At 43.7% G+C, this 13,816-nt stretch overlaps 1 protein-coding gene across 1 annotated transcript in view; it reads right to left on the bottom strand.

Moving 5' to 3' along the window:
- Positions 1-3,202, bottom strand: part of LOC143775753 (neuronal acetylcholine receptor subunit alpha-3-like) — a 125,300-nt gene extending 122,098 nt beyond the window's left edge. Inside the window, exon 1 of the mRNA XM_077264269.1 lies at positions 3,041-3,202. Within this exon, the coding sequence (XP_077120384.1) occupies positions 3,041-3,098 (58 nt within the window). The 5' untranslated portion in view covers positions 3,099-3,202. The remainder of the gene's footprint in view (positions 1-3,040) is intronic.
- Between the last annotated feature and the right edge of the window lie 10,614 nt (positions 3,203-13,816).

Raw genomic sequence — 13,816 nt, 5'->3', positions numbered from 1 at the left:
CAACGTGGGCTGCGCAATATACAACGTGGGCTGCGCAATGTACAATGTGGGCTGCGCAATATACTTTGTGGGCTGCGCAATATACAACGTGGCCTGCGCAATGTACTACGTTGGCTGCGCAATATACAATGTGGGCTGCGCAATATACAACGTGGGCTGCTCAATGTACTACGTGGGCTGCGCAATGTACTGCGTGGGCTGCGCAATGTACTGCGTTGGCTGCGCAATGTACTGCGTTGGCTGCGCAATGTACTGCGTGGGCTGCGCAATGTACTGCGTGGGCTGCGCAATGTACTGCATGGGTTGCGCAATGTACTGCGTGGGCTGCACAATGTACTGCGTGGCTGTGCAATATACTACATGGGCTGTGCTATACACTACGCATACATTTTCTAGAATACCCGATGCGTTAGAATCGGGCCACCATCTAGTGTCCTATATTCTGCTACTGCTTCTTAGGCCTCCTTCGCACGTCCTGGTGATTCCTGCACAGGAAAAACAAGTACTGATGAGATCCGTGGTCCATGTACATGTGCCATGTGTATGTACGTATGTGACATCCATGTATCTGTTTGCTGTCAGTGTGTCACATCCTTGTGCCATCCGTGTGCTCCTGTGTCATGTACCAGAGCCTGGGAAAGGAGCTACAGTTAGCAGTTCCCAGTGGTGGTGAAGGCTGCTCTCATTTTGTCGCCTGGTCTCCCTGAGATTAACGCGACCAGTCGCCAATTATGGGAATTGTACTCCGCACCCGTGTGTAAAATTAAGAATTAAATAAAAAAAATGATGTGGGCTCCTGCGTAATTTTTATAACCTGCAGAGGGAAAGGTAACTGCTGGGGTATGAGTGAGATCATGGTGCTAGTGGTGATGTCATAAAGGTCACCACAAGTCATCGGGCCGCTCACAGTGTCCTGAGTGTTGGAAAAGTTGTCAGTGAACGACGGTAACCTCTATGACATTACCGCTCATCACTAAAGCAGCATCCCAAACTCAGCTCTGTGTGTCCTGGATGTCAGGGAGAACGGTTGCATCATGCCACTGTTCATCAAGACATCCAGATGTACCCCGCTTGCCACCACACCAGGACAATTTGGAAGAGAGAGGCTAAGCTTCAGATTTGGCACATCTTATGGATGCACCATTTCTGAGGTGGCTGAGGGCTGATGTTAATAGCCTGAGAGGGGGCGAAGCAATATCCCTGGCCCCTTCCCAAGCTATTAATATCAACCCACTGCTGTCTGATTAGCCTTTGTTGGTTTGAATTTATGGGGACCCCTATGTCATTTTTTTATGCAGTCCCTCGTAAACTAACCAGTAAAGGCTAAACAAACAGCTGTGAGCTGTTATTAATGGCATGGAAACCTTTTGTGATATTGTCCCCTTTCCTAGATTATTAACATCAACCTCAGCCATGGGCTTTCTCTCTGCTGGTTAAAACAATTACGTGGGAGCCCACACCATTTTTTTAATTTAATTCGTAATTTTACGCACGATGTGCACAGCAGATGCTGATTACAACTCCCATCATTGTTGCTTCGTCATACAAATCTCAGGGAGACCATGCAACAAGAATGAGAGCTGCCTTCAGCACCCAGCGCCTGGGATCAGTGCGAACTGTACCACTTTTTCCCAGGCGCTGGTCCATGCTAGCTGTGTGTCATCTGTGTGCATGTGTGCCGCATGCATTTTGTCCATGCTGCACAAACAAAGGGTCATGTCTGCGGGTTTTTCACATGGACACACGATCCATGTGATAAACCTTACATGTGCGCATTGTATTTGCGGCCCTTAAAAAACAGATCGCATATGGACACAATAAACAGACATGTGAAGGGGCCTAGGAGATAGGTGAGCAGGATCTCCTCAATGTCTCTGTGGGTTATGTGTTATAGAATAGCTCTTCACTTACTAGCTGAGGGAAAACTGACAATTCTAGATGGAGAAAGAGATAAATATGGAGCATGCAAAAGAAAAATTGTTGAAAAATGCCATATATAGCGGTGCTTGAAAGTTTGTGTACTCTTTAAAATTTTCCATATTTCTGCATAAATTTGACCTAAAGATCAGATGAAAAGAACCAAATCAAAGAAATAAATCCAAATTGTTTACTGTAACTTTTTATTGAGGAAAATGATCTCATATTACATGGCTAATGGTCTCTTGAAATTCAACTCATGGCCAGATATGGTGGATCAAAACTAATCTCCAGAGCATGGGAGCTTTAAATCCTTACATAGACAAGCAGTTTACACCCCTTCATTAATATGCACGTTGTTCGTATAGACCAGTTATACATTTTAATTCGTGCTTCTCAGTGATGAGGCAAACTACACTACGAGACACTGTTATGTTATGCTTTTATTTTCTATGTAGGCAGTACTGCTATATCAGCACTACCTATCTTTGGGGAAAACAATATTATCAGCTAAAACCTCTAAAATGTAATTCTTTAGCAGACTGTGCCCAACGTCCAATATCTCGGATCGGCTGTGGTGTTCATGCTCATTGAGAAACATTATATTTAAATAACATGCTATTTCTAAGGGCCCAAGAGTTTGCATGTAAAATAGATAATGTATTACCGTATATAGAATTCTACATTTCACAGGTTATGTAGCAATAATTCAATCAGTGATGAGTGACCCATCGTCAGTTACAGGTGGTTTTCACAATATAAAATAACTCTAAATATGCATATAAAATATTTTACATGCAAAATAATAAAGGCGGAAGAAAACATCTTGGTACCAAGTCAATCCATAAATATAGTAATAACATGATATGGCATAGGGAATGTGCTTTCCAGTACGTTGATAGACATGAACTATCATGATCCAGCAGACACACCCTGTACCGCTCTAGTCTGAAACTTTACCGCATGAACATAATCATACAGCAATATGGAATTACAAATGACACAATAAACTGCCCAAATTTACAATTTCCCAAATGTTATCTATGTATGATTATATAGAAATGCCAAAATATTACATGAAAACTTCCAATTTAGTGATTGCATGAAGGTAATGTTTACTTACCAGTACTTAGTGCTAGCAGAGTAAGACAGGTGCACAGCCACATCATGGGGATGGTCATATAAGCTGGGTCAAACACTGGTAGATTGTGTATGAGAAGGGTCTGCACTACAATATCGGAGATCTGCCAGTGCTGACAATAAAACAGCTCAGCTCATAATGATGTTCTCCTCCCCCAGCCGAACAGCTGTATAAGTGCAGGAAACTGGGAAATAAATGTTACACAAGCAACTGAGAAGGCTCAATTCTAAGAAATAATATAACGGTATCATTGGATATTGCATCCAAATTATTAATACACTGTGTATGCATATTTATATAGCTCTCTATCTATCACATATCTATCTATCTATCTATCTATCTATCTATCTATCTATCTATCTATCTATCTGTCTGTCTGTCTGTCTGTCTGTCTGTCTACCTATAGCTCTGGCAAAAAACCCTGTCATGGGCAGCTCAATCTCCAGACCTGAACCCCATTGAAAACCTCTGAAATGTAATCAAGAGGGTGATGGATAGTCACAAGCCATCTAACAAAGAAGAACTGCTTAAATGTTTGCGCCAGAAGCAGTGTGAAAGACTGGTGGAAAGCATGTCAAGACGCATGAAAGCTGTGATTAAAAATCATGGTTATTCCACAAAATATTGATTTCTGAACTCTTCCTAAGTTAAAACATTAGTATTGTTGTTTCTAAATGATTATGAAATTGTTTTCTTTGCATTATTTGAGGTCTGAAAGCCCTGTTGTTGTTTTTTTTATTTTGACCATATTTCTTTGTCAGAAGAAAAATACAAAATTTATTGCTTGGAAATTCGGAGACATGTTGTCAGAAGTTTATAGACTAAAAGAACAAGGGGACTGGATACCTTTCTGGAAAAGTATAATGTTACAGGGTATATACACTAGATTCCTTGATAGGGTGTTGATCCAGGGAACTAGTCTGATTGCCGTATGTGGAGTCGGGAAGGAATTTTTTTCCCCATGGTGGAGTTACTCTTTGCCACATGGGGTTTTTTTGCCTTCCCCTGGATCAACATGTTAGGGCATGTTAGGTTAGGCTATGGGTTGAACTAGATGGACTTACAGTCTTCCTTCAACCTTAATAACTATGTAACTATGTAACTATGTAACAATTAACATTTTACTCAAAAATATACCTATAAAGAGAAAAATCAGAGAAACTGAAATTTTTGCAGTGGTGTCTTTATTTTTTCCAGAGATGTATATGTCTATCTTTAGATTCAGTATTGATCTTATGATCTTGCATTAGTCACGTGCTATTTTGTAACAATGAAAAAATAAGTTATTCTGTGAGCAGCCCCCATCTGCCTTATTATGTTACAATCAGTTATCTATTGCAAAGAAATGAATACGGTTTTATTTACTATTCAAATTTTTGGCTGAAAAGGCGGTAAATGAAATGTTCTATACATAATATAACTACTACTTTATCTCAAATAATTCCAGTTTGAGTCCCCAGAAACTTTTAAAGGGAATTTTACCAGAAAGCTGGAGTCACACTAGCGATTTTAAAATCGGTCCGATTTTGATGCAGGAGAATTGGACGAGTATAATGCAAGTGTCATGCGTTTTTTATGCGAGTACAATCTGATTTTTCACACCTAGCATCCGATTTCCATCCGAATGCAGTGTAATTGCTATCCGACTGCAATGCGATTTCAACATGAGCTTTTATATAGGGCAATGCTCTAAGTCATTTACAGATAATTTTCAATGGAAATATTCTTCAAATATATATATAGATATATATAATAGATAGATATATAATAGATAGATAGATAGATAGATAGATAGATAGATAGATAGATAGATAGATACATGATAAAATAAAAGCCGGCAATTCAAATCACAGAGTGACAGCTTAGAATCGAATACATAGAATAGATATATACACATAAAATAAATAGATATATAGATGTCAGTGACACATTATACATTACTGTATATGGATAGATAGGTAGAAGAAAAACAGCAATTCATCTGCTGTGTACTGTAAAATCACTGCAGGAGCCGACAGGATAGAAGAAATGGATTACATACAGTAAATACAAATAGAATAGATAGATATATAGATGTACTGTATGTGACATATACATATATTAGTACAGTGTGTGTGCAGCTTACTTTACATGTATTTAATTAATGAAAGATTATTTTTCCTGAAAAAATAGCGTGGGTTCCCGACAATTTTCATAAACAGCAGAGCGAAAGCCGATGGCTGGGAGCAGATATTTATAACCAGGGAAGAGGGCAATACCCATGGAGTTTCCCAGGCCAATAATATCAGCTCACAACTATACTTAGCCTTTACTGGCTATTAAAATGGGGGACCCCCCAAAAAATGACGTGGGATCCCCCTATTATTAATAACCAGCAAAGGCTATGCAGACAGCTGCGGGCTGATATTAATAGCCCAGGAACGGGCTATGGATACTGACCCCCCAGGCTATAAACATCAGCTCTCGGCCGCCTCCAAAAAGGCGCATCTCTAAGATACGCCAATCCTGGCACTTAGTTTCGCTCTTCCCACTTGCCCTGTAGCAGTGGCAAGTGGGATGATAGTTGGGGGGGTTGATGACACCTTTGCATTGTCAGGTGACATCATGCCCCGAGGTTAGTAATGGAGAGGTGTCAATGAGACGCCCCCATTACTAACCCCATGGTCACATTGCAAAAAAACACAGAAAAAGTCCTTTAATTGAAAGAATGACACAGACTTCAATATTCTTAATTAAACCATACTTACAACCTTGCCCATTCCCCATGTCATCTGCAAAAGAGGTAAAAAATGAAATAACAATATTCCTCACATTTCCACAAAGATGCTTTTAATCCATTTGTCCCACGACAGGTCCAGCACTGCTACATCTAGATGGCAGGTTGCATGGATGAATGAAGTGTCCATACAGCCTGTCATCCAGCAGATGCTGAGCACCATGTGCTCAGTGTCTGCCTGTGAACTGCTATTCACTGTCTGAGGGCACCGCAAGTATGAGAAAGTTCTATTCGCGGTGCTATCTGACAGGTCCTGCAAGTTCACGGCCAATAAACTCACTTCACGTTTCTGACATCAGCGCGAGCACCGTGGGAAAATTTCCCATGGCGCTTGTGCCGACGTCACATAAGTGAAGTGAGTTCAATGGCCGTGAACTCGCAGGACCTGTCAGACAGCACCACGAGCACCTCCATTCCCAGGGACGGCGTTAAGACAAAGCTTAGAGGAGAACCGAACACAACACCGGCCATAGGAATAGAATAAAACCTTTTTTTTAACACACATAAATAAGCACACATCAACATATCATACTTCAAACAGCATCATGTCAACCCCCCTATTGGCATCAACACTTCCACCCCCTATACAGTTATGGCAGAAAGTGTTGGCACCCTTGAAATTGTTCCAAAAAAATTAAGAATTTCTTCCAGAATATTATTGCAATTACATATGTTTTGTACACGTTTATTTCCTTTGTGTGTATTCCTCTGTGTATTGGAACAACACAATAAAAAAAACTGATTTGGACATAATTACATACAAAAACCCCAAAATGTGCCTGATACAAATGTTAGCACCTTTCCAGAATTGTGAGTAAACAACTTTGTTTCAAGCATGTGATGCTCGTTCAAACTCACCTGTGGCAAGTCATAGATGTGGGCAATATGAAAATCATACCTGAAACCAGATAAAAAGGGGAGAAGTTGACTCAATCTATGCACTGCGTGTCTGTGTGTGCCACACTAAACATGAAGAAGAGAAAGAACTATTTCTCACTAACTTCTATTGAGGAAAATCACTTACACAAGCAGACTGCACTTCTGATGTGCACAGAACGATCAGGAATAGATGCTTTAGTGCACATGGACTATTGTTCTCCCGAGTACGGGTGCTGTTTACACAAGGCAATGTGCTGCAGCGAATAATGGTTTTTAAGTAAGCTGATTGGCAGCCTATGTACCCTGCCTAATTATTGGGAAATAATCATTCCTAAGGAAGCTCTAGCTGAAAGGGTACCTCACATGTAAAAAATTCTACTAACCTGCAGATATGGGTTTAATCTACAGGTTAATAGCATTCTGTATCTGCCTGCTCTTGCACTGAGAGCCCCACTGCCAGGAGGAAATGAGCTTTATTCCTCCCAGCAGGCTTGGGCTTTCAGTCATAGGAGTGAACGGCGAAGCTTCAGTGCACATAGGCAGAAACCTGGCATTCCATGGCAGTGAGTGAGGGAAAAGTCACCAGGGACCTGCCTATCTGACGAGTCAATGCGTGGACTCGGTCATCGGTGGCTTATAAAGTATGTTTTTCTCTGAAAAGCTTCAAGGTTTCAGAGTCACACAAACCTGACTGAGATCATACATCCCTTGCCTGTACATGCTGCCCACAGATTGGGTCCACAGATTGGGCAGCATGTATCAGCTGTCAGGTTCACTTTAACAATGAATTATATATATACTCCCTTCTGGACTGGCCCCGCTTCACCACAATTTCCCCATGTTCAGACAAAATGTAAGGGTACTTTTACATTTGCCATTGGCGGTCACTAAACATAAAGGCTGATTGGAAGTTATTTATTACCGTGAGCAGAGCGATTGGTAGTAGTTTATTCCGTGTGCATAAAACATCATGTATCAACATCACATTACTGATTACACAGAAAGATGTGCTGCCAAAAACATAATTTTTAATGAAGTTTAAATGGATCTCGTCACTTGATCCATGCTGCTCAAACCACAGGCAGCATGCTTCTGTGTGGCTGCAAGATTGCAGCCAGGTATGCTTTCTCTGAAGCACTCTGGCTTTATAGTAAAGATGGTTTGAGGAATAGAGAAAAGACCATAGAGAATAACTAGACTAGTCTGGCACCTACAAACTGGCTTTTCTTAGTGCTTAGTGCTTCTCCAGATGAATGACAGGTCTCTCACTATGTGCACACATGGAAGAGATCTTTCAATCTCATGAGAAATGCGGGGAGAACCCGGCTGGGGGAAAGCATACATGACTGCAATCATGCAGCCAGGCTCTAATTCATTCTGTCTGTGGTTTGTGCAGCATTAATTGAGTGAAAGGTTCCCTTTAAAGCGTACCTAAACTTTCTTCCTCATTTTTAATATTTAACTGTGACACCCCATGAAGCCGGTTGTTACTGTAGTATTGCCTTTCTCACAGGGAGGGTGATGCCATGCCTGAAAGTCAGGAAGGATCCCTTTAACAGGTAACATCTACACACAACACTGTTCTGTCTCCAGGCCAGAAGGGAGAGCTTGAGACCCGATTTCAGGGGGACTTCCCTAGATAAATTCTGGCTGGATGAGGAGTTAGTCAGTCAAGAAGAGAGCTGGAGCCGTGCAGACATGAGGTTCTGCAGCTCCTGAGAGAGAGTTTGAGAGGAGAGTTGGAGCTATGCAGACACGAGGTTCTGCAGCTCGAGAGAGTGTTCTGAGAAGAGGGCTGGGGCCATGCAGACACAAGGTTCTGCAGGTCCTGGAAAGAGAAGAGAGAGACAGAGCAGATTGTAAGACACTGTGAGGGGAGCGGAGGCGAAGGAGAGGAAATATACTGGGAGTGAAGCTGCCAGAGGGCTCATGTCAAGATCCATTTTTGGATTTGTGGCAGATCTGGTTTTCCTCAGTTTAAAACCTTTTTCCTTTCAGGTCATCAGGGGTTAATGCAGTTTCCCCGTTGGCCTGCTGGTGTTTTGCATTGCATTGCTGCTGGGTCAGCTGATGTGGGTGGTGACCACTCCCACCATCCTTTAAGAGGTCACCTGGTGCATCAGCTGACTGTCGGTGTTCATTCTGCAGCGACCAAGCTGGGAGAAGGAGCTTGCTGGGAGCAGCAGTTCTTCAGCTGAGTCCGGTGTATCTGTTGTTTCTTTCCCCCTGTGCTGTGCTTTGAAGCAATAAGCTAAGTGTTGTTTTCCTATACCTTGCCTGTCATACCTTCCCTTGGTGATTTATTAGTGCAGCGGTGAGACCAGTGTTCTTGCTTGCCAATTCCCTACCCAGGGATAGGTGCAGGGCAAGCAAGGGCTTAGGTATCCTGCTCGGCGACAGGTTGAAAAAACCTGTATAGGGACGTCAGGGAGATCAGGGCACATCCTTAGGAGAGTGCAGGAGGTGTCCATCTCCCCGTTCCCTATCGCAGGGCCCACCATTGTAATTGTGTCCCCGGTGTTCCCTTGTTTGTTGTACTGTTGATGACTGACCTACAGTATGGTTAGGTCATGTCACACCACTTCGGTCACATTGTGACAGCTCATTCCAGATAAAGTGCAGAAACCGGAAGCCAGAATTCTGAGGTTGTGGGGGTAACTGTACGCCCCACAGCAGAAACCAGCAGGCAGGAGATTTCAAGTCGCATGTCCACCTTTACATCCGAAGGCACAGCAGCATATAGAGTCTGGAGTTGCCGCAAGTAGGGACACCTGTAAAAAGGCTCGAGTTGCCTGCCATATGGATGTTGTCCTGTTAATAGGACTCAGAGAAAGTTAGGACCTTGTGTGAAGCCTTAGGCAGCAAGGGACTACAACATAGCGCAGTAAGGAAGGTTTCTAACCCCACCTGGCTAGGGGGATTCCGAATCGCTTCCAGGCTGGCCAGACCTCCCCATCACCTGTTACCGGTACCCTGGACTGTGGCTGCATACTACCAATAAAAGGTAAAGAGACTGCAACCTTGTGTCCTCCAATTCTTCCTGGCACTACACTGTTTGTTATCTTTGCCTACTACACCGGGAGCCCAGGGGACTAAGCTTCATCTGTGGGAAGCCATATCATCCCTGCTGCAATAACATCATCCCCAGTGGACCCCTTTAAGGAGCATTGATCATCCCTGACTGAGTACAACCAGTGGCATCACGAACATTCTTTACTCACAACAACCCCTTAGAAGACCTTTCCTTTAACTTGGATGCCCAGGGCCATGGACTGGGTCGCTGCCACCGTGGCTAGCCCTTTAATGACCACCAGATCCGGCCTGAGTACCCCACAGCCCTAGCAGGCGCTCCATAACAGTCCCTTGAATGGCCTGGAGATCCATGGATGTTCGGGTTCTGAGTCCCCCATTGATCACACAACAGCCCTTCGAGAATTGCGCAGCTTATGAGACAGGAGTGGACACGCAGGTCGAAGTATGGATTCACTAGAAAGCATAGGCTTTGTTGCTATGTACTCCTGTCTTCTCGGAGGTCTATTGTGTGGTCAATAGTGGTCTCAGGATCTGCAAGCTTTTAAGTGACAGCTAAGCATAAAAAATCAGGAAAAAAGTTTAGCTTCTCTTTAAATATCGCGTAACCAGACAAATTAGCATTTTGCTCATACATCCATTTACATTGGACAATTATTGGAATATGAGTGTTGCTAGGTACAGTCATCACCAGTAATCTGTCAAAGTAAATGCACCCTAAAGGCTCCAGATTATTTTTATTAACATTCATTGAAAGGTGGAAAGCAATTGTAATGGGTCCGTGGTTGCATTAGTGGCTGCCATTACCATGTGGTTAGTTTTGAGAAAACAATGAAACCCATGGTAATGTACTTCCCTCAGTTCCTCCACTAGGCCACCAGGTGTTTTGTATCTGTCTCCCATCTGGTTGTTTATTCACCCACTGTTTCTGTCTGTTGTCCTCTCTGACTCCACCTCTTTCTTCTTTTTCCTCCTTTGGCTGCCGAAAAGAGATTCTAAGCTGACTGGATCATCCTCACTTGATCGAGTAGTGGGGACGGAGATGTCAAAAGATGATGAAGCCAAAAAGGGGCAGATCTAGATAGATTTCTGCCACACACCAGCCACAACAGTTGCTGGAGGAACAGGTGATTCCTCACTTGTGGTAGTGTAGGCTGCAGAGCCGGCAAGAATCTCCCTGCTGGCCTCTGAGAGACGCAGCAGAATGGTGGCCCACTGTGAACTCAGGAGCAACAGCCCACCAGGAATTTAGCCAGCAGGGCAAATGACCAGTCCATGTCTGCCACACACCCTCAACTAAAACAATTAGAACCAGAGCTGATATAATTTGTTAGGCATCGATACCATAATAGTTTAGATCGATTTGCAAAATGTAATAGAACTATTACATTTATTTATAACATGGACCTTTCTTTTGTAGTACTTTTGTGCCAAGAGTTTTTGTTTAATTAGAAAAATAGTCTAAAGTTGAAGGACATGAATGTATCTAAACTTTATGTACATTCTAGTATTTATAGATTACTCACTTAACCCCTTGGCACAATCTGTCTTATTTTAACTGCAGAAGGGAGATTGTGAGCTAGGCCCTTTCGTCCAACATCAGTGTCAGACCCCACAAACGCTCTCCTGGATGAATAGGCAAAAATTCCCAAAGACAGGCTCTGAAATATTATTATTATTTATTGTTATAGCGCCATTTATTCCATGGCGCTTTACATGTGAGGAGGGGTATGCATAATAAAAACAAGTACAATATTCTTAGACAATACAAGTCACAACTGGTACAGGAGGAGAGAGGACCCTGCCCGCGAAGGCTCACAATCTACAAGGGATGGGTGAGAATACAGTAGGTGAGGATAGAGCTGGTCATGCAGCAGTTTGGTTGATCGGTGGTTACTGCAGGTTGTAGGCTTGTCGGAAGAGGTGGGTCTTCAGGCTCTTTTTGAAGGTTTCAATGGTAGGCGAGAGTCTGATGTGTTGTGGTAGAGGGTTCTAGAGTAGGGGTGATACGCGAGAGAAATCTTGGATACGATTGTGGGAAGAGGAGATAAGAGGGGAGTAGAGAAGGAGATCTTGTGAGGATCGGAGGTTGCGTGTAGGTAAGTACCGGGAGACGAGGTCACAGATGTATGGAGGAGACAGGTTGTGGACGGCTTTGTATGTCATGGTTAGGGTTTTGTACTGGAGTCTCTGGGCAATGGGGAGCCAGTGAAGGGATTGACAGAGGGGAGAGGCCGGGGAATAGCGGGGGGACAGGTGGATTAGTCGGGCAGCAGAGTTTAGAATAGATTGGAGGGGTGCGAGAGTGTTAGAGGGGAGGCCACAGAGCAGGAGGTTGCAGTAGTCAAGGCGGGAGATGATGAGGGCATGGACTAGGGTTTTTGCAGATTCTTGGTTGAGGAATGTACGGGTTCGTGAAATATTTTTGAGTTGAAGTCGGCAGGAAGTGGAAAGGGCTTGGATATGTGGTTTGAAGGAGAGATCAGCATCAAGGATTACCCCGAGGCAGCGAGCGTGTGGGACTAGGGAGAGTGGGCAGCCATGCACTGTAATGGATAGGTTCATTGGGGGGGTCACGTGAGATGGGGAGATGGGGGAAAGATGATGAATTCTGTTTTGTCCATGTTAAGTTTCAGAAATCTAGCAGAGAAGAAGGATGAAATAGTGGACAGACATTGAGGGATTCTGGTTAGCAGGGAGGTGATATCTGGTCCAGAGATGTAGATCTGTGTGTCATCAGCATACAGGTGATACTGGAAGCCATGAGATTCTATGAGCTGTCCCAGGCCAAAGGTGTAAATGGAGAAGAGCAGGGGCCCAAGGACTGAACCTTGTGGGACTCCGACAGATAGGGGGCGAGGTGGTGTGTGAGTGGGAGATGCTGAATGTCTGGTCTGTTAGGTATGATGAGATCCAGGATAGGGCCAAGTCTGTGATGCCAAGGGATGAGAGGCTCTGTAATAATAAGGAATGGTCCACTGTGTCAAAGGCAGCCGACAGGTCAAGGACGAGGAGGACAGAGTAGTGTCGCTTGCTCTTGGCGGATAAGAGGTAATTGGTGACTTTAGTTAGGGCAGTTTCAGTGGAGAGGTGTGACCAGAAGCCAGATTGTAAGCGGTCAAAGAGGGAGCAAGAAGAGAGATGGGAGGACAGTTCAAGGTAGACGTGTTGTTCCAGTAGTTTGGAGGCATAAGGGAGAAGTGATATAGGGCGATAGCTAGATACAGAGGATGGGTCAAGAGAAGGCTTTTTGAGGATAGGTGTGATTGAGGCATGTTTAAAGCTTGAAGGGAAAGCACCAGTTGTTAGTGATAGGTTGAAGAGATGGGTTAGGGTTGGGATGAAAACTTTGGTGAGGTTTGGGATGAAGTGGAATGGGAGCTGGTCAAGTCCACAGGTGGTGAGATGCGATCTTGAGAGTAGTATAGAAAGTCTTCCCAGAAGAATATAGAAAACTGCAGTGCACAAGAGCTCATTTCTAAACATTTGTATGCTGTTATAGCTGCAAAGACAGGATGCAGACTCCTTTTCCACATTAATGCATATGGATTCAGAGTGAGGTGTCATATGTCATACAAGCTCCTGTAGGTGTGATATGTAGTGGTCACAATTAGTGTTGAGCATTCCGATACCGCAAGTATCGGGTGTCGGCCGATACTTGCGGTATCGGAATTCCGATACCGAGTTCCGATATTTTTGTGGTATCGGAAATCGGAATCAGAAGTAAATGTAAAAAATAAAGAATTAAAATAAAAAATATGGATATACTCACCCGTCCGGCGGCCCCTGGACCGCCCCTGGACCGTCACAAGCCATGACGTCATCGAGGGTCCTAAACTCCTCATTCTTAGGAACGGAGGCTGCCGGTTACAATCGGTAAGGTCCAGGGGCCGCCGGACGGGTGAGTATATCCATATTTTTTATTTTAATTCTTTATTTTTTACATGAATATGGATCCCAGGGCCTGAAGGAGAGTTTCCTCTCCTTCAGACCCTGGGAACCATCCAGGATAGCTTCCGATACTTGTGTCCCATTGACTTGTATTGGCAGGGCCGGCATCAGCACCCGGCGTA

This window comes from Ranitomeya variabilis, chromosome 5, assembly GCF_051348905.1.
Source record: "Ranitomeya variabilis isolate aRanVar5 chromosome 5, aRanVar5.hap1, whole genome shotgun sequence".
Classification (NCBI taxonomy): domain Eukaryota; kingdom Metazoa; phylum Chordata; class Amphibia; order Anura; family Dendrobatidae; genus Ranitomeya; species Ranitomeya variabilis.
This window is presented reverse-complemented; position numbering and strand designations above follow the sequence as displayed.